Here is a 20,746-nt window from a genome sequence, read left to right as displayed (position 1 = left end):
TGCTGTGCTCTACTGGTCACCTTTAAACCTGCTGCTAAGTTGTCCGATGGAGTGGCTATGTATTTGATAGCCTCCTCTCTTCGTGGGGACACATTGTGTGTGTTTAGTGAGCTAATGCCTCCCCGGGGATGTTTACGACAGTTGTTAGGTTAGTTCCAGTTGCTGGCGTCCTTATGGGTCGTTCTGGGGCAAAGCTGGCTGTTGTGTGGAGGAGGTTCCTGAAGCAGCGTTTTTTTAGTTTTTCAGGGTCATTAGTGGTGACCACTGAGCTAGCATCTACCATATACCCTATTATCGCTTGGTAGGTCAATTGTAGTGTGTTTTCATGTCCGTTATCAGGTAGTAATGACCTTGTAACCTCCGTGGGCCCCGTACTTGCTTTAGCGATTAGGCTAAATATTGGGAAGAGCTTTGAGAGTCCGTCCCCTTGGCTCGCTTGTGAGACAATCGAGGCCCCTCTGATCATCAACCTCCATTTAGTGAGACACTGTTTTTTTGTGTGTTTTCCCCTTCTTAAAAGTTTTGACATATTGGATATGCTTAGTGGGGCTGTTGAGTCAGGTGTTTGGGCATGCATGCTCTCTTCAGTCTCTCCTAGGGGGAGTGTAGCCCGGTTTGTCCTGGAGATACTTGAGCGCTATGTTGTTACTAACTAAGACACCTGTTCAAACCCCTGTTCAATACCCTGTTGGACTGGAGATCCTAACATCGGGGGAAGGCTGATGTTGGTGCCAGTTGTGCTTGCAATCAGAACATAGTCCGAGGCCAGGGTGTTTGGTTTGTTTCTTGGGTTGTAGCCTTGATGCTTCCAATGAGTGTCCATAGTATCTCGGGCAGAGTGCTTTTCTGTGAGGCACATGCACAGGACTGTTCGACCCCAGTCTGCCGAAGTAAGTTTTCTAGGAAGCTTGGTCTTAGACCCAGGTCCACTAAAGTTAAGGCGATGGATTGAATTAGGTTAATCTGGAGCTCCATCTTTTGTGCTTGCCATATGAGTGCCCTTGCTGTTGTGTCTTGCATAATACTGATGCAGCCGAGAGAGGCCAGTGAGGGGCAAAGGGGTTTGTACTCTGCATCGTATTGGACTAATGGATCTGCGGTTCGGTCCTTATGGAGTGCAGGAGTTTGTGCCATTGATGCTTCAATTTGAGCTTCAGTCTGGACTTCCAGTCATGCAAGGAAGTGATGTGAAAAGTTACCCAGTTCTTGATTCAATATGCTTTCCTTCCTAGGCTTTTTTATGGGCGTTTGTGCACAGGATTGGGTGGTACTATCAATCAATCAATCAAATTATTTGTTGAGCGCACTACTCACCCGGAAGGGTCTCGCGGGGGGTGGTACTGCTCGAACAGCCAGGTCTTAAGGCGCTTCTTGAAGGTCAGGAGGTCTTGGGTCTTATGTAGGTTGGAGGAGAGAGAGTTCCAGAACTTGACTGCGAGGTGGGAGAAGGATCTGCTGCCGGTTGTGGTACAGTGGAAGCGAGGGACTGTTGCAAGGGCGAGGTTGGTGGAATGGAGCTGGCGTGTCGGGATGTGGAAGTTGAGTCGATAGTTGAGGTAGGTCGGTCCGGTGTCATGGAGAGCTTTGTGAGCGTGGATTAGGATTTTGAAGACAATCCTTTTGTCGATGGGTAGCCAGTGGAGGTCCTTGAGGTGGGCAGAGATGTGTTTGTGGCGAGGGAGATTGAGGATGAGACGTGCTGAGGTGTTCTGGATGCGCTGGAGTTTTTTCTGGAGCTTGGCTGTTGTTCCCGCGTAGAGGGCATTGGGTGACCGTTCTTCAGGTTTCTACGAGAATCCACCTGAAGGCCTTGCGGAGCATTCGAAGGGTGTTGAAGCATGAGGACGAGATGGCGTTGACTTGCTGGTTCATGGAGAGTGAAGAGTCTAGTATGAAGCCGAGGTTGCGTGCATGGGTGGTTGGTGTTGGGGGTGACCCTAGGGTGGCTGGCCACCAGGAGTCGTCCCATGCTGACTTGTTGGGGCCGAAGATGATGATCTCGTTTTTTTCTGAGTTCAGCTTGAGGTGGCTTGCTGTCATCCAGTTGGCAATAGCGAGGAGTCCGGTGTGGAGGTTGTTCTTGGCGGTTGCGGGGTTCCTTGTGAGGGAGAGGATGAGCTGGGTGTCGTCAGCGTAGGAGATGATGTTGAGGCCATGGGATCGGACGATGTTGGCTAGCGGAGCCATGTAGATATTGAAGAGGGTGGGGCTGAGTGAGGATCCCTGGGGGATTCCGCAGATGGTTTTGGTGGCCTTTGACTGGAACGGGGGGAGGCAAACTCTTTGTGTTCTCTCGGAGAGGAAGGAGGTGAGCCAGTCCAGGGCCCTGTGGTGAGTTCCGGCGCTGAAGAGGCGTGTGCGGAGGGTTTTGTGATATACGGTGTTGAAGGCTGCAGAGAGATCGAGGAGGATGAGAGCAACGGTTTCACCTTTGTCTAGCCTGGTCCTGATGTCGTCGGTGCAGCCGATGAGGGCAGTCTCGTGCTGTGGTTTTTGCGGAATCCTGACTGGGAGACATGAAGTAGGCTGTTGTCCTCCAGGAAGTGGGAACGCTGGTTGTTGACTATCTTCTCTATGAACTTTGCGAGGAAGGGGAGTAGGGAGATAGGTCTATAGTTTTTTAGGTCTTCGGGGTCGGCTTTGGGCTTTTTGAGTAAGGCGTTGACTTCGGCTTTCCGGGAAAATGGCGGTTTCGAAGGAGCTGTTGATGATGGTCCGGAGCTGGGGAGCGATGATTTGGCTGGCCTTATTGAAGACATGGTGAGGGCAGGGGTCTGCGGGGGAGCAGGAGTGGATGTGGACTATCCGCTAGTAGTTCATGTACATGTTCGATTTCTGGTGGCAGTGGTTGGAAGGCAGGGGCTGTTGTGTTTTCGTGAACTAGTGTTGTCACCAATGTGCATGCTTGGTGCTCATTTAGTCAGGGCACTTGTTTTGATCTCTGGTTTGCCTTTGTCCTCCTGGTCCAGGGGGTGATCATGCTCCTTCGGTATTGCTATTGCCAGGATTGTTCTCTGGGGTCCTCATATTGGATCATTTGGGAGGGTCCCCTCTTGACTCTCGCTCTCCCCTGGTAGCCGTAGGGAAGAGTTTGATCTGCAGGGTTCTGATATCCCGCTTGGGCCCTCACTGCCTGATGTCGCTGATGCTGCTGATGGCTTGTTATCCTTCTGAGAGCCCTTCGAGTTGGTTATTTGAGGTCCCTTGTTGGGGGCTTAGTGGAAGTATTCAATATTCAGTCCTTGAGTCAGCGCTTCGGTCAAACTCCCCTTAGGCCTAATGCAAACTGGGCCCTGGGGATTCTTTGTAGGTATTGATGGTGGGAAGTAAGGGCCTTGTGGGCTCTCTGGGCCCAAAACCACTGTTCCTTGTCTCCTTGCCTTGGTGGCTGTACTATTGTTGCTGAGACTGAGGCAGTACGTGGGCGAAGTGCAGGGTGTGATGTTACTTGGCTCTAACTCTCACTCAGCTCCAACTCTAGTGCCTTATGTTCTAGAGACGGAGTTGTGAAGTCCTCTGTGGCATCATTTACTTTTTCTGAGCATGTGCCTTCCTTTTTTGCATAGTCCCAGTACTCTTGGTTAAGTGCCAGCCTGACTGGCTTAATCTCTAGCTGCATGTTTTTTTTACAGCACTACAGCAAGTTTGTAGCATCCATCGCCTTTCCACCCAATTTGCAAGCTGCCCTTTAGGGCTCCTTCCGGGTTCCAATAGGGATGAAGGGAGAGGCAGGAGCACACTAATCATGCAACTCGTCGATGGCCGGTCACTGGCGCAGGGGCGGGTGGCTTCTACTTCTGCTTACCACCACTCAGTTCATGCACTAATGTGCTTTAGTGGGCTTAAGTAGGCTTCACTGAGCTTTACGGGACTCTCCATCGGCTCCCAGGGCTCTCCTTGTGCTCTTCCTGGGCTGTTTCCCTTAATTCCTTGCCTTTTGTTTCCTTAATTTATAATTAATTTATCACCTCAACTTGATTGCTCTTTGCCCCCTTTTTTTGTTTGATTGTTTGCCACCGGTGGTAAGAGTGGTGAGGGACCGGGTCCGTTTGCGAAACAGTCCAATGGGGTCTGCTTCACCTGGACCTGCCGGTGTGAGCATACGCCTGAGCCCCCTCCTGTTCGACTGTCCGCTATCCGCAATGGGGGGGGGGAGAAGCATGGGGAGATGGAGCGCAGGTTGGAGAGCAGGTGCCTCAGCGAGCACAAGCCGCACCGGCCTAATGCAGCCTGCCTCCGCACTTTGCAGGGTGCACACAGCTACCTAGAGCTTTCTGGGTTCCCCAGCAGCTGCTGCACAGAAACGTGAAATGAACTCTTCCTCCAAACTCCCCCGCCTTTCACCCTCTTCACAGGGGAAGAGGGAACAGTTTTTCGTGGGCCTGCATCTTGCAGTTTGTAACTCTTTGTGCTCTCGGGCAGTAGTAATGTTGGACTCACGGAGGCCGAGGCAGTTGGCTGGCAGGGCCGGGCGGACAAACAGGTGACAGGGAGGCAGTGGAGAGGGCAGCAGCAAGCAGTTAATTCCTCTCTCTCGGCTGCCCCCTGAGCTGGTGCTTCAGAAGCCCGCTCTCACCTCCTCCTCCGCTGCTGCTTCGCTTCACACTTCTCGCTTCCCGGCCGCTCCCTGAACCTTCTTGCTTCCTGCTTCCTGTTGTCTGTCTCATCAATAAAAGGATACCTTGGGGTTGGAGCAGTATTTTTATCTAGCTGTAAGAAAACCCCTCAAAACAAAATCATTCAGCGTGTCAGGAGTCAGGTTGAACCAGATGATGAAGCATGCCACTACTAGAGACTAGAGTGGGTGAGGGCTATTTCTTAAAAAAAAAACACTGAATGAACCACTGAATGAGGTAGCTTCTAGGCGTAGCTTATTTTTCCCTCCTCATGAGAGCTGACACTAGAAAAGGGATACTTCATAGTTTTTTGTATTTGTTGTAGGGAGTATGTATCCCCTCACTCTTTCGGACAAGAAAGGATCCCTCCACCTTTCCTGGTCGAGAAGTTCCTTTGACTTCGTGCACCAAAGTTTAGAGAAATATGTATATTATCCCCTTTAGGTGGCACTATCCATTCAATAGTTTGCCACTTTATTCGGAGTTGCAAACCACTGGTATTTTATTGTGATTCACTAAGAGGTGAGACGCCCTTATCATGCCCTCATTAACTGCCTTATCACAAAAACATTTGCAACCTATTATGAACTTTTTGTTCTTTGCTGCGTTGATATATAGGCTACTAGCTTCCTACAAGTAAAGCACCCATCCATAGGACCAGTATAGGCCTGTCTTAACCTGATGATAACTGGTTTATGTTTGAATTTCACTCCTTTACATTATAAATTGTTCCTAACAACAAACAGATGTTTTTTGGTAACTAAATCTTGTTAGATGGAGGGCTTTTTTTATTTTGTGAGATGTTTTAAAATCAATTATTTGAGGTTCTAAAATAAACTATTTTTCAAAGCAGAACAATGAGTGAAAGGCAGGACAAAGCCTGTTTAACATCAGTGATAAAGACAAGTAAACTATTAACTTAAAGACCTACAATCTGTGAGACCCAACTTTATATTTAAAGACAATGAAGTTTTGTTACAGAGTGAAGAAATCATTGGCGAGTTTGACCAGTATTTTAGTTCATTGTGCTGAAGAGAGGCTTCCATTGAGTACAGATACTACAATTGTAGGTGCTATTGAAATGCATTCTTGGGAACAAGACACTAGATATAATATTGATGATTTAATTGCCATTTTAGAAGTTTAGAATGCACTTAAACAGAAGTGAAGATAATCATTGACTTTCAAAATTTCCTCTACAATTGTACTAGGCCCAGTTTATGCAAGTTTAGTAAAAGTAACATAAGAGAGGTGACTGCTGTAAGGACGTGCTGGAAAGGAGACTTTTGCCGACCTGTACCTTGCCATTAACATGGTAGGGTGGGATGACATCCCCCAGTAGGCTGCTCTCTATTCGCTGGCAAGTAGGAGGGGCAAACAGCAAAGTGCTGTTAAAGCATCTCAGGGCTACCCCAGCACTGAATTCTCCACAAAGGAGACTTTTGCCGACCTGTACATTGCCATTAACCTGATGGGGTGAGACTACATCCCCCAGTAGGCTACTCTCTACTCGCTGGCAAGGAGGAGCAGCACACAGCAACGTGCTGTTAAAGTGCCGCAGGGCTACCAAAGCTCGGGACATGCCTCAGCATGTCCCAGGCAAAGAGCAGGCCTGTCTGCTGCCTGCCAAGACTGGGCTAGGCCCTCTCTTTTTGATGCCTGATAGCAGTGGCCCAGGTGTCAGCACCTGTCTTGAACAGCAGGTTTGAGTTATTTGAACTGCGAAGATATGGGTAAGCGCAAAGCCACTTGGACTGTTACTGCTTACAGGTTTATGCATGGCTGGGCTATGGGCAAAGTCAAGTTTGCCCGACTGGCTTTGTTTTATTAAGGGATATGACATCATTATGTTCCAGGAGACCTGGGATATTTTGCCTACTGTGGTAGATGGATATCAGTGTTAGTGTCCCTACTATTCACTCCTGCCGTGGTCGAGCTTCCGGCGCAGTGGTGGAACTTCAGGCGGGTTAGCGGTTTGGATTAGTATAATTGTTGGGGTCATGGTAGTTTCCTGGAAGCATCAAACAGCAGTTTCCAAAGTTTTTAAAGAGATATCTGAACCTGTGCCTGGTAAATTTTTATAACAAAACTTTTCTAATATCCCAAGCACCAAATTTGCAGTACTGTTTAATTATATTACCCTGTTCTTAGATGGTATTACCTCCAAAGGGCAGGCTGCTTGTCTCTGTCTGGCAGGAGGCTTTAATATGAGACTCTCCCCTAAACCTGGTACATTTTGTGGAGGCAGGCACCTCCATGCCAGTACTGACTCTAGAAGCCAGGAGTCTTACCTCTTATCATCAGGTTTAGTAAATGTGCTGGAGTAAGCAGGCATAAGCGTCTCTGGCCTTCCCACTTTCAAGGACTGAGGGAGCTCCTCCGTAATAGACTATGGGCCTGATTACGAGTTTGGCGATTGGAAAATCCGACCGCCAGACCCGTGGTGAGGAGGTGGCGGTCTCCCCACCGGCCCCATCACAACTTTCCCACTGGGCTGACGAGCGGGATAGGTGGGGCAGCATTGTTCCCAGCTCATAATTGATCTGGCTGCAATGCTGCCACACGCAGGGTGCAGGGCAGGATGACCCCTGCACCTCCCATGCCCTGGACCCCCTGTTTCCCCCTGCACTTGTTCTCCGCTAGCCTTTCCATGGCGATCAGACCGCCATGGAAAGGTTGGCAGAAAACAAGTTTGTAATCAGCAGGGCTACACTGAGTTCAGCGCAGTCCTTGCTGATTACAACCAGGACTGCTTCCGGCCCGTTGGGATCCATGATCCTGGTGGAGACACAGTAGGTTGGCGGGTCTGCCCGCCAACCGCGTAATGTGGCTGTCGTACCGCCACAACTGCGACAGTCCGTCCACCACCGCGAGGTTGGCCGTCTTGAAACCTCCAGCCTCGTAATTGGGCCCTATATCTTTATTACACGTAATTTGAAAAGATATATATCTTTATGGTGCAGTGGTTCTCTCAAACTTTGGTGATCACAATCCCATTGAGATAGCACTGTTAACATTCCCAAAGGAAACACTCAGGTTAGACACAGGGGCAAGTATCCATCAATAAATAACCTGAGATTTGTGTGGAAAATGCGGAAACTGGCCCCGTTTTTTAGGATGGTATTAAAGGAGAATATCGGGTTGGTGGAAAAGTGCTTAGTCGCAGAGGATGCTGATCACCAGGTCATGGAAGCATTCACTGGCTTATGTTCCAATATCAGGAAAGCTCTCCTAAACCCTCTTCACCTCACAGTTGACTCTCCTAGGTGGTTAAATCACGACTGTTTGGTGGCAAACCATACTTTCCAGAGGGCTCTTGCTTCCAAACCCAGTGACCATTCAGTGGTGGCACATTTACGGAAGCAATACAAAAAGGTCACGTCTATATGCCGGGGGAAGTAATTGATCAGCAGTGGGATTCATTAGTGCAGGCATCCTCCTTAAAATACAGTAAATCCTTTTGATCTACTGTTGCAGACATGAGGCGTAAAAATCAGCTCGTGTTCTCAATTTCCTGCCATATTGGTAGTAGGATTCAGGCCCACTTTGAAAAATCCATGCTGCCCCTCCGTCTGATGCCTTGTTTATAATAGTTAATAGCATCCTGACAGACAGACAACATTGGGCGAAGTAGAAGATGCCATAAATCAAAGCGCTGGTAGCAAGGCACCGGGCCTTGATAGTGTCCCAACTCGATCTAATAAAACATAATACTCATGTTTTGGCCCCACTATTGACTAATGTCTTTATTATTCTTGCACACTCTCCAGTGCCATCTTCCTTGTCATCACCCCTTATAGTACTCATACTTAAAAAAGGAGACTCCATCTGAGTGCTACAGGCCCGTTTCATTGATTGACACCACGGTTAAAATCCTGGGGAGGGTATTATACAATAGAATTAAGAAGTGGTTCAAGCTGAATCAGTCCTGTATCCATGTCAGTTGGGTTTCAGAAACAAAATAGAACCGGTTGAGCAATGTCTTAACTTGAATCTGGTTCTTGGCAAATACACCATCGCCAAACAAACTCCTCTTTATTTGGCATTCATGGACTGGACCTCAGGGCTCAAATGTGTTAATTGCTCCAAATTATGATAATTGCTAATTTCCGAAGGTCTTGATAAAGCACTTGTGCACTTTCTAGCATAGTTTCAAAAAGACACGAGAGACAGGGTCAGAATCAGCACACAGAGGGCCAGATGTATCAAAGGGTTTTACCCATTTTGTGTCTATGGGAAAGTGTGTTCAGACATATGGCCCAGAAAGAGATATCTAGAGATATAGACATCTATTGTGGAGTGAGGCGGGGGGGTGGTGTTGGCCCCACTTTTATTTATTTTATATATTCATGAGCTCCATCCCCTTTTAATTAAAATTATCCCTGATGTACCACAGATTAAAGGCATGCTTTTACCAACGATTTTATATGCGGATGATGCAGTGCTCATGGCACGTACACCAAGGGCCCTCGCTTCAGCTGGTTCTTGCCTTCCTGGATTTTATGGCTGCCTTGGATTAATGCACACATTTTACAGAATCACATATCACGGCATGTGGCCCACAGTGCAAACAACTTTCAGCTTTAGCTGCTGGTGCCAATTCTTTGAGTATCAATAGCACGTTTTCTTACTCTGGGTAATTCTTTCCATCTCAGGGTCTTGGACCCCTAACATTGCTCAGCGCAGAATAAAGTTGTCCAGCGAAACTGGCGCCCTATATGCTCTCGAACAGCCAATGGGGGGGTTCTCCCTCCGTTTATTACAGATATATGTTACCATGTATTCTTATTGCAATGTACCCGGCTGAGGTGTGAGGTATTTCTCGCTGTGAGGCTATTCAGCACGAAAAGAATCAATTTTGTAGGAAACTCCTTTCAGCCCCCATATCATCCTCCCATCTAATTTGCAAGGAAGAGCTGGACCCCCCTACCTAAAAGACATTGTCGGAGCCCGGCTGGCGCTACTGTGCCTCTCAATTTGAAGAAATGAGGTGGCTGTTCTGTTGAGAGACATACTGGACTGCCTGTCATGTGATAAAGGTCTTCGAATTGCTTGGTTAGCGTATGTTAAATCTGCATAGTCCAATATCGGCTTGCTATCTGCTTTTTCTGACCAGTAAACATGTAAAAATTCAAGTAAAAGACTTGTTCGACAAGCACTTTACGATTGTGCGCGCTCACGGGCACTAGGCATAGAGGCTGAGAACCCCAGTTTTAGCTTGCTCACACTACATTGTCCCACTGATTCTGTGGTTCGCCCAGGGACGTTGGGAGCGTTCCCTTGTATTCCGCTTTAGAGATGATACTGTAAAATATTTGTTGTGCTTTCCGCTGGGTTCTATGAAGAATTTAGATGATAGCCCACCTCCTTGTGATAGCAATTCTGGACAATCAGGGATGCATTTTGCACTTTTTTGGTAAATTGTATGTAAGGCACACCAGACATTTTTTAATTCCACTATTAAAGGAGAAATGTTACAACATTAGATACTGCAGATTAGCTTTTAATTTTCTATTACAGTTGCCAGATGATGAAGTCATTGTGCATACCACGTCCTTTCTTAAATCTGCTGTGAGGGTCCGCAGCACTGTTTTTATAATGTTGCTATGTTGTTTCATTGCTTTGATATTGCTGAAACAATTGCTATGCACTGTTGTATCATTTGTTTTTATATTTTGTTTAATTTTAATTGTGAATGTATCTATTATGGATGCCTATTGCCTCTGAACAAAGATTTCTGATGCTGTGGTTGCTTTCGGTACAAATAAAAAAATGCATTTGGCTGTTATAAGGATATTGATGGTCAAAGCCTTTTGATAGTGTGTTTTTTTCTGGATCAAGAGCAGGTTTGATCCCAGTTTTAGGTGGATGTTGGGGCCATGCATATTAATGATAAAGGAAGTAAAAGTGTAATGGTGTGAGATCAGAAACATTTAAACTGGAAAGAGACAGGAGCACCCTTAAACATCTGTTCAGGTTGCAGAACAATAATATGGTGCGGATTAGGTGTTTGTGATGAGGAAAGGGATCCTGGAGAAGGCTCTCCACGTGTTGTAAATAGCTGATCCCATTTTACTTGTTTGCAGGCTGGTGGTTGTTGTCAGTTAGCTAACTAATTTTGCTTATGATGTATGTATTCATTGAGATGTTTGTGAAGATGTATCTCCGTGGTCTTTCGTATTTGGTTTGCAGTTTGTGTTTTCAACATTTAAACGCTGGTGACAAGTGCACCTGGGAGCTGTCTGCCTGTGGTATTGAAGGACCAATTTAAGGTAGTGATTCTGATATGCACGACATGTTGCCCTTGACTATTTCGCCTCAAGGGATTTCATTGTCTCGAAGAATATGTGAGATTTAAGCTCTCCGTGCTTGATGAACCATAGATGACTTTTCACTTGAATGAATTGGTTTTCCTGACACATCCCTTAGTTGGGTTAGTTGTCATGTGAATGAGAGTATATTTCTCCTTTTCGATTTTTCAAGATTTCATGAAACGCTCGCTGAAAGGGAGCTTAAAACCTAGATGTGACGGAACCTGTGATATGTAATTTATTTTTAACTAAAACTTCAGGAAATATATACTAGTTCTTTATTACTGATCAGATCATATCATGGAAATCTATTCCGGGTGGAGTAAATGATAAATTTGTTAGGAGGCAACGCCAGAGTACTAGTGATTTTTAAGCTGTGCCTAGTTCATAGCTCCGCAAAGCTTACCTGTTACAGTCTCTACCCTTGGTGTAATATCAATGTACCATCATCTATTGAGGAACTGATGCCCAGTTTGAGCTGGCACTGCTGTAGAGCCTTTATGTTTAATAATAGTGCTTTTTTTTCTCCCTATGCAGGACCTATGTATTTTTATTCTTTTCTTTTCTCTTAAAAAAAGATTGCTCCTTTTACAAATTTCATGCAGTGTACTAGACAGAGATGACTGCTTCCCTCATGAAGGTGTTCAGTGGATCCGTAATCTCAGTATCTCCTTTTGTGCTGTAAATGCCTTAATGTATATAAATGCGTGTAGGTGGCACTTGATTTGAAAAAGTAAACTATATGTCACCTAATCAAGATAACTATGTATAGCTAGACCTTTTCTACTGGGTTACATTAATGTTTGTAGCAGTAATTATGTATTTATAAGATGTACATTATTGTTTCATGAGAAACGCAAGGGTCCTAATGGTTTTGTGACAATAAAATGCTCTCTTCTTATCAGGTTCATGCCAGAGCCGAATCTTCCTCCATTGATAGTCTATGACTCCAGATCTCTGCCTCCAAGTGTGGATCCGCAGCAGGTGGTGAACATAGATTTGATTCAGGAGAGGCTCCCTGAGCTACCTGCCACTTGCAGGGAAAGGCTTGTCGAGCAGTATGGAATCTTGCCTGAACATAGCTACACATTGGTGGTAGGTATCAGGGAAACAGAAAAGGGGAAAACTATTGCTTAAAAAAAGATAACATTTCCGTTAGAAAAGAACAGTAACTTCTTAGAATGAAAGGACGTGGTGGAGGTTTATTGGATTGATTGTGAATAAACAAATGAAGAAGTCACAATGAAATTCTTAAACGTTGTTTGAAACATCCTAATTTGAGACAAAATACAAGCAATTCAAGATATGTGTGGCTTAAGTGGTCCTAGAAAGGTTTTCTGATCATCTCCAGTTCACAGTTTCAACTAAAAACCAGTCTTCCGACCTTCATTGCCAAAAATTTGCTATTAGCATTTCTTAGGCCCTGCAGATTTTTATTACTTCTCATATCTTACTTAATCAGACCCATTGCTCTCTGCTCCGGCTTTATGACTGTACCCTTATTTGTCCTATGGCTTTATTTTGTATGATTTAATATGGAAGATGGCACTGCTGTCAGTTTTGCTACTTACTTATTCACAAGCTCCACTTTCCATCCTCATCTTTTTCTAGGCATAGTTCCACTCACAGAATCCATCTCATGGCTCTGTGTTCCAGAACGTTCTAGTATGATTTCTTCTATTGGTAGAAACATTAAAGCAGCGGTGTAGCTCGGTCAGTAATATTGGGAGTGGGAGGAAGAGGAGATGAGATTCAGATTTTCGAACAATTAGGCTGGCATATAACTCTAAGATATATATAATATGATAAGCAGAATGCATGAGAGGGGCTTAAGGGGCAGTGGAAAGGGTGAATGCAGATTGGTAGGAGTACTAAGTGAGAGAAAACACAATATTTTGCCAAAAAAACATTTTTGAGGACTTTAAAAACAGTGTGTGTATGCAGGTTTTTTGTCTGATTGTATGTAAAAGTTCCTGGCGAAACACGAAAGGTACCTCATCCAGCGGCGGTTTCTACATAGAGATGTTGACCCACTGACTGCAGCCATTACTTAGATGCAGTGATGCATCACACCAGTAATATAAACTGTGTGTATGCCACCACACAGAGCTGCCTCTCGTTGCAGACAGTAGTAGGCGTGACTTTATTGCCGGAATGCTAGCATCTAGGGTTGTTTGACTAAGCTGCACGTCAGGCTGACTGGTATTTTGCTTATGGCCAACCCCACATGCTCACTTTATGCTTCCCCAGACATACCTGTCAGGGAGCTGGGGAAGCAACATCACAGCCCCATCAGTCTCAGATGGAGCGTTCTGATCACCTGTCCCAGTTAATCCTCGCACGGGCCTTATGCTTTTGAAGATTATAAACAGCATGAGTAGTGCTTTCTTAAATTGAGATTGATGGCGTTTTAGTCTCATTTTGCCCGTCCAGCATTCATTGTTCAGCTTTCCACGAGGTGTGAATTTCAAAGAGTCAGGCAGCCGGTGTAAAGAAGACAGACCGTTGAGGTAAGTTCATAGTTTATTAGTTATGTTTATTTTTTATAATAATATGTCTTGTCCTGTGTCATGTAAAGGCAAAGCGCTTCAATACTTTTGGTAGAGTTTGTGCTTAAAAGCTGCAAAAACAACATTACTGACAAGGTAGCAGAGTCTATTCCCTACCAGTTTCGAGAGTTACTAGACACAACGGACCTCGCCATAGCTCTCTGTAAACACATCTTCCCAACTATTTATCAGGAAATACATTTATTAGGGGGTGGTAACACCCCAAACTCCCCATTTATTTACGCCCCTGCATTAAAGACCATTGAAGGTCTAACCTGTAGTCTGTCTCTCATATATTCATACACATAGGGTGTGGCTTGCATTGTTCTATTCACGTTGGTCTTAATTTCTAAAGGTCACAGCCTTTGTATGTTGTTCTTGGATACCTTTTTCATCAATTCGTTACTACTGAGTAGTTCTGTATAATTTCCAGATTCCCATTATTTTATTTATTCACTCATGACGGGCAGTGACTGAATATGACTAGTTGTTTCATGCTGTCGCTATTTATCAGCTCCTAATTGATCGAGGGCAGATTGAAGTACTTTTAAGGGGTTGGGCTGAGTGTTTTATAAGGCGAATTTCTACCTTCAGACCGAAGATATAGCATGAACTTTTTGCACAAATAGCCATATCGCTATGGAAGCCTCCAGTGCTTCACTCTTTTGCCTATATTTCTCTACATTGCCCATACCTCTGAGTTTGAAGGATTTGTCCAACTGCACATTATTAAATACTCTAATTTAGGCACCAGAATCTCTCGATTAAGCACCCGAGTTAATAAATTATATTGTTGCTTCCTGCTAGTTTGGTGTCCCTGCTTTCATCATTGGCTCCCTGTCTTTTGCTATATAGACACTCTAAAATAGACGTGAAAGATTTGGTTCTGCCCTGATTATGTTCACTTTCAGAAAGTCGTACAGAAACTACATTGTACTCATTCCTTCCCGTTGTGGTCTTGTTTCTTGGAGGTTTATTTTGCTATTCGTTCACATTTGCCAGAGATGACAAAACAGCTCGTTTGAACTTCTTTTTTACTTTGAGCTAAGAAATGCTCATTGTGTACTGCAGTATTGTATTTATTTCTTTATCCGTCCTGAGAGTTTGAACGTGATGCCAAATTCTGTGTGGAGTCAGTGCGGTAGATAGAATAAATTCCCAGGGGCGCTGCTGAATTTTGCACAGCCAGCTGGCAGACTCCTGCATGATGTTCATCATACTGCTTGCCTGCCTACCGCATGGCCTTCTAAACACATTTTAAAGCTTCTTGTGGAGGCAAAAAACCAGCCCCCAAAAAACGCTCTTTCATTGAACCAAGATGATAAGGTCCAGAATAGAAGGTGCGCGCATAACAGACCCACGAGACACAACTACATATTGTAAATGTGCAAGGAATGAGAACCAGCTCAACTGGAATGCTAGATGCGCGTTGCCCTTATCAGAAGGGCCTGAAACTTGTACAGAATGAAAAACTGAAAGCACCACCGAAGAACATGGCGTACGAGGGGTGGCCGTTCAGTGTATTTTCAGAAAAGCTGGCAGAATTGGCAGGATATAGAGGGACCTGTATGAGTGAACTATTCAGTAAATAGCAACGAAAGGACCGAAAAATACATGTCTTGAAAGTACTTTTGGCCTTTTATGGCCCATGGTTTATGTCAACTGAATGTTCGAATTACCATCTCACCGCTTCTATGTTTGGTGTTGGTTTATTCGTGAATTTTGGGATTGTTTGAGAAGGTGCTGCCTTGACCTGCCTGATCACCTTACTTCTCGCCTCGGTCTACCCAGCGAGGTTTTGCCATTTTGGACACCACTCTCTGCTCCCCTGCTGATTCTGAGCCCCCCCCCCCGCCTGCTTCTTCTCCTTCACTCCTTTTGCTCTCCTCTCGTGTCCCTTTGCTCATTTTTATTTTGAGCCTCTTTTCCACCTTTACCTCTTTGAGCTTCTGCTTTTCTCTCACCATTTTTTGCCTTACCTTAGCCCTTTGACCTTTTTTTCCTCACCTTTTGTTTTTTTTACTCTCTGCATGCGAACTGCTTTCATTCACACTCTTACTGATTACCGCTTATTATGTTGCAGTCAGCCTCCTTTTTCCCCACTTTTTTTTAACAGCCTTTCTTGCAGCTTTCTTTCTCTTTTTTTGCCTCTTTCAATCTCTGGCTGCCCTTTTGCTGCTTTTTTTTGCCCCCAGCACTGTGCCGCGCATTCATCTGCTCCTTCCTGCCTTCTTCTCCACTTGCTGCCTCCTCTGTACTCCTGCTTCCTCCTTCTGCCCCGCCCAGTAGCCCCAGGATTTCCTCCCCCCCAGGATCTTCTTAATGAAATGTGCAGTGCGGATGCAGTGTTTGCTCGCCAATGGCAGGCCCGTCTCTGCCCATTCATGCTCCACTAGTACCAGGACCACTGGTCCTCCCCACACCCTGAGATACTGCCCTGCTGCAGCCTGGACACCCTCCCCTACACTGCAGCCTAGTCTCCCATGTCAACAACAATATTGTGTTCACCTGCGCTATCTGGCACTTATCATGTGTACCCTCTCTGGCTCCTCTCACTCATCTGTTCCTTCCCACACCATACAGTGCCTATGACCAAACTCCTCCGAACCCCCACCACTAGCACATATCCCACCCTGCTTGCTGCCTCCCCAACACCCGCTTGCTCGTCAGAAGCACCCTTTGAAAGTCTGGGGCATCCTACACAACCTGTTTTCAGACCTGCTCTTCATGACTGAAGCTTGGCTCACCCTGATGTTGGGCCTCGACATTGCAGCAGTTCCCTCCTTCACCCATCTCCTTGCAGCCCCCCAGCTTGAAGATCATAAGACATGACAGAACCCACAAACCCAGAGACAGACTAGCCATAATGATCAGAGAGAACATCCACCACTCCACCACATCTGCAAACACCTGGTACCTACTGAAATACCTGGCTTTCAAACTCCACATTTTCAGCAACCCCTTCTAGGGAGCAGCGCAACTGAACTCGTGGACCATGATATTACATCAGCTATACCATTGGGGACATCGCCTTTCTGCTGGTACTCAACTCCAGCTTGTTCATCCTACTCAGCGATGTCAACTACCATCTGGAAGACCTCACTGACCCAAGCATCAACAACCTCCTGGAGCCCCTGACCACACTTGGACTCATCTGACAAGTGAAGGACCCCATGCACACAGCCGAACATCTCCTCAATCCCATCTTTAGCAACTTGAGTGACAGCAGTGGACAGGTCGACTCCCTTTTCACAGATTGGCCATGCCTTTGTCCACTTAGACCTGTACCTCCCCCACTAACATAGAACCACACCTTCCAAAACTGCCTGACACAATTGCAACTGTGTAACAGAGGAAACTTGGACCACACAGATACAAGTCCACCAGTTCCAACACCATGACAACCTATCTTCAACCTATCACCAACTTCAGCTTGGATCACCTCATGCACTGACCCTGTAGCCCTGCTCAAAACCACTACCACCACCAAAAGGACCAGACTGCAAGCGATCTAGTGCACAGAAGAACTGATACTTACCAAGTGCCACTACAAGGCACTCGAATATAGATGGAGACAGAGTTACAATAAAAGTGACAGAAGTACGTATAAATCAGATCTACCAAACGATCAGCACTAAATGAAGGAATCAAAAACAGCTTCAGCTACATCAAGGAAACTTTAAACATCGTGAAGGATTTCACTTCATGTGCTAGCCGCTGTCATCCCCATCAAAGGACCTCTGCATCCAGCTCTCACTCTACTTGAGCAACAAAATCAGCCACATTTACAGCAATTTGGCCCTTGAGCTGGACTCATCCTCTCTCACAGCCCTCCAATCCAATGAGATAAACACTATGGAGCACCCCCTCACCCCATGACTTTCTGGCCCACTATCAGCACAACAGAAATGTATTTAGCCACGCGCTCCATCCACCCAAAAAAACCTTTGGATCCCTGTCCTCACTTCATCTTCATCTGAATCCTAGACTACAACTGCTCCACGAGGATCCCAGTACTCAACAACTTTATCACCAAAGCCATTGTCCCAGATGCATGGAAACATGCTGTCACACTTCCCCTTCTGAAAAAAAACCCTCAGCAGACACGAAAACAATGGCCAAATGCCGGGCAATCTCCCTGCTTCCCTCCTTGGCTAAAGCCAGGGAGAAAATCATCAACAAACGACTGGCTGACCAACTCAGCAATAGCCACGTTTTGGATCCCTCTCAATACAGCTTCAGGCCCAACTTCATCACCAAGACCACCCTTATTGCCACCACAGACAAACATCTGCCTGATCATGGATAGAGGATATACTGCAGCATTCATCCTGATCAATCTGTCGGCCACTTTCAACACCTTCTCAGACTCCATTCTCATGCGTTGCATTCCACAAAGCTCACATAAGAGGTCCCACTGTCCGCTAGATCTCCTTATTTCTCACTTGACAAACCCAGTCAGTTAGTTTAGTGCCTTACACCTCTGGCGCTACAATCTCATCTGCGAAGTCCCCCTAGTATCCTCAGGCAGACTCATGCTGTTTAGTGCCTACATGGCACTGCTCATCATCCGAACCCACAGAATCTGCATCATCTCCTACCACAGAAACACCCAGCTCATCCTTCCCATCGCTGATGATACCACCTGAACCTACTTCACCATCTACCTGTCTGAGATCACTAGCTGGATGAAGAACAACTGTTTGAAACTCAACATGCACAAGACAGAAGTAGTTTTCTACTGAAAGAATACCTCCCTTTTGAATGCTTTCCGATGACTAGCCAACCAAGGTCCAGTACCCAGCCCAGTAATCTGAGCCAGAAACATTGAAATAGTGGTAGACAACTGACTCTTGAATGCCAGCCAAATCACACCCTCAAGGTCAGTATACGAAGAACCGTCACTCAGGCTTGTATCGCCAGCAAACAGGACTACGCAGCACACTCTGTCTGCATGACTGCCCAGCTCACCACAAGACAAAAGGTCATCCAAAATGGAGCAGCAACACTCATCTGCAGACTGTCACCCCAGAAATGCATCAACTCAAATCTCAAAGACATCCTCCGGCTCCCCATCCATAAAAATGCACTCTTCAAGCTCCTTACACACACATGCATAGCAATACCCAATCTAGACTTTCACCTCAACAGCAGCTACCTTCTTGCCCACATCCCTGGTATCTGCAAACCCAGATCTGGTGGGCACGCCTTCTCATACTTTGCCCCCGAGGCATGGAACTACCTCCATCCACACATCGGAGCCACCACCCGCAGTCCTTGACTATTGCAAGTAACCAAAAAACATGGCTCTTTCTTTAGTCCACTGGCTAGGCTGTCCAGGCCCCTTCCCCCCAGCACCTGGATAAACTTACAGGTGGATGCACGCTGTACAAGTAAACATAACATAACTGTCTCACTGCCATTCAATATTAGATGGTGTTTCAGTTCTTTATGATCAACTAATCCAAGGTGGAAGCCCTTTATTTTCCCTCCTCCCCTACTACCATCACATCTCAATCTTCTGTCTACTTCCCTCTTGACAGACCAATGTTTGCCTGGTCAACTAGAAATCTAGGTGAACTGTTCAATCCTTAAATTTGCATTGAATAATTCTTTACCATAACTGCTACAGCAGACCAATACCAGGTTAGGAACCTCTGACAAATACAACTATACATCTCATTCTATACTACTAAGAGCTACATATTTTCCTAGTACTTACCAAGATAGGCTATTGTAACAGCCTGCTAGTGGGCCTTCGTGACTATTCCTTTACTCAACTAGACAAAGTGCTAAATTCCACAACCTGGACTTCACTCAATCTGCCTAGAAATACACACAGACAACCTCCCTGAAAACATGACCTGTTACACTTCCTCCAGAATTATGCCTTCCTCACAACACAACCTACTTTTCACACCTTAACCCCCCATGTATGAGGCCACTAGATTCAATTGTCTTCATTTGAGAGGACCCATCACTTGAATGCCCTGCTTTGTGACATTTGTGCCTGCCCATTCTTAAAACCAGACTAAACAGCTGTCTAATGAAAGTGGAGAAGAAGGATACATACAGAGCTCCATCAGGGTTGTGTTTGTATTTTAGAAGGTTATCAAAAGTTCCTTTTTTACTAGTACTCATAGTTCCCATTTATATGTACTAATTTTGTCTGTTTAGTGGTTTCTCACTTTTCTAACATATTCTTCCCATAGCACATCCAACCATGTTTTATCCCCCATACGTGTGGACATCTATTTATTTTACTTGAGTAGATTTTTTTACTAATAAGAAATGGTCCTTTTGGCAAAGCTCCTGGATCTGATGGAGTTAGAGTGGATCTTTACAATTAAAGCACTGAGCTCTGGGCTCCTTTTATGGTAAACATGTTAAATGTATATAAATCAGCTCTTTCTTGGCAGGAAAAGCTTGAAAGTTGAAATCCTTCAGCGGGGTAATGTTAAAGACTGTATCCACTTAGCTCTTCATATCCTTTGGACACGGGCCCCCTGAAACTAGGGGTTTGGCAGGAAAAGCTCAGAGCTGAAATCTTTTAATTTTGATGCTGCCGAAGGCCTTTTTCAGTACTCAAAACCCTCCAGCAGGTCAAGCCTGAAGCTTTATATGACAAAGTCCTCTTTACTTTGCTGCGAGGTCCAACTGAAGCTGGAAGTTCAAATATTTCCTAGGTCACACATTTTCAGACTTTCTGGGGTGGTTCCTTTTAGTCATTTCTAAAGCCCCCAGGACCTCAAGGACAGCACTTAGAGGGCAGGCCTGACTCCAGCAGAGGCCACCAGCAGGGTCCAATGAGGTCCAGTTCCTACTGGTCATCTGCACACTTAAGGTAAAGGGCCCCTTGAAGTTTATTGTGTTCCTGTTGCCATACAAGATATCAGTCACCTGACCCCTGGACTTCAGTTTTCAGTCCTGGATTCAAGAGGGGGCAAGTCCAGCCATTCAGACATCAGACCACCCTTCTTCTGTCCTTCCACAGGTTCAGAACGTGTTCTGGTAAGCTAGGTGTGAGGTGCAACTTCTGTAGCTTTCAATAGCCTGTGGGTGGGAGTGACTCCTGGAATACTCCCCAACCAATGGGCACAAAGATCCCAGGGTCAGTCCCTGTGTTTTTGAAGCACATCCTGTTTGCTTTGTTGCAAACTATGCTAGAGTGCAGTATTCTTGGGCAACCCCAACATGACAGAACAACTCCCGGCCCCTGCAGGTGGTTGGTGGCCAAGCTAGGGGTGTGTCTAGGAAAATGAGTAGCCCT

At 45.7% G+C, this 20,746-nt stretch overlaps 1 protein-coding gene across 1 annotated transcript in view; it reads left to right on the top strand.

Moving 5' to 3' along the window:
* The window catches only part of GATB (glutamyl-tRNA amidotransferase subunit B), a 684,248-nt gene that overhangs the window by 569,439 nt on the left and 94,063 nt on the right, over positions 1 to 20,746 (top strand). Inside the window, exon 9 of the mRNA XM_069242652.1 lies at positions 11,833 to 12,022. Within this exon, the coding sequence (XP_069098753.1) occupies positions 11,833 to 12,022 (190 nt within the window). The remainder of the gene's footprint in view (positions 1 to 11,832; positions 12,023 to 20,746) is intronic.

This window comes from Pleurodeles waltl, chromosome 1_2 (assembly GCF_031143425.1).
Source record: "Pleurodeles waltl isolate 20211129_DDA chromosome 1_2, aPleWal1.hap1.20221129, whole genome shotgun sequence".
NCBI classification, from domain to species: Eukaryota; Metazoa; Chordata; class Amphibia; order Caudata; family Salamandridae; genus Pleurodeles; species Pleurodeles waltl.
This window is presented reverse-complemented; position numbering and strand designations above follow the sequence as displayed.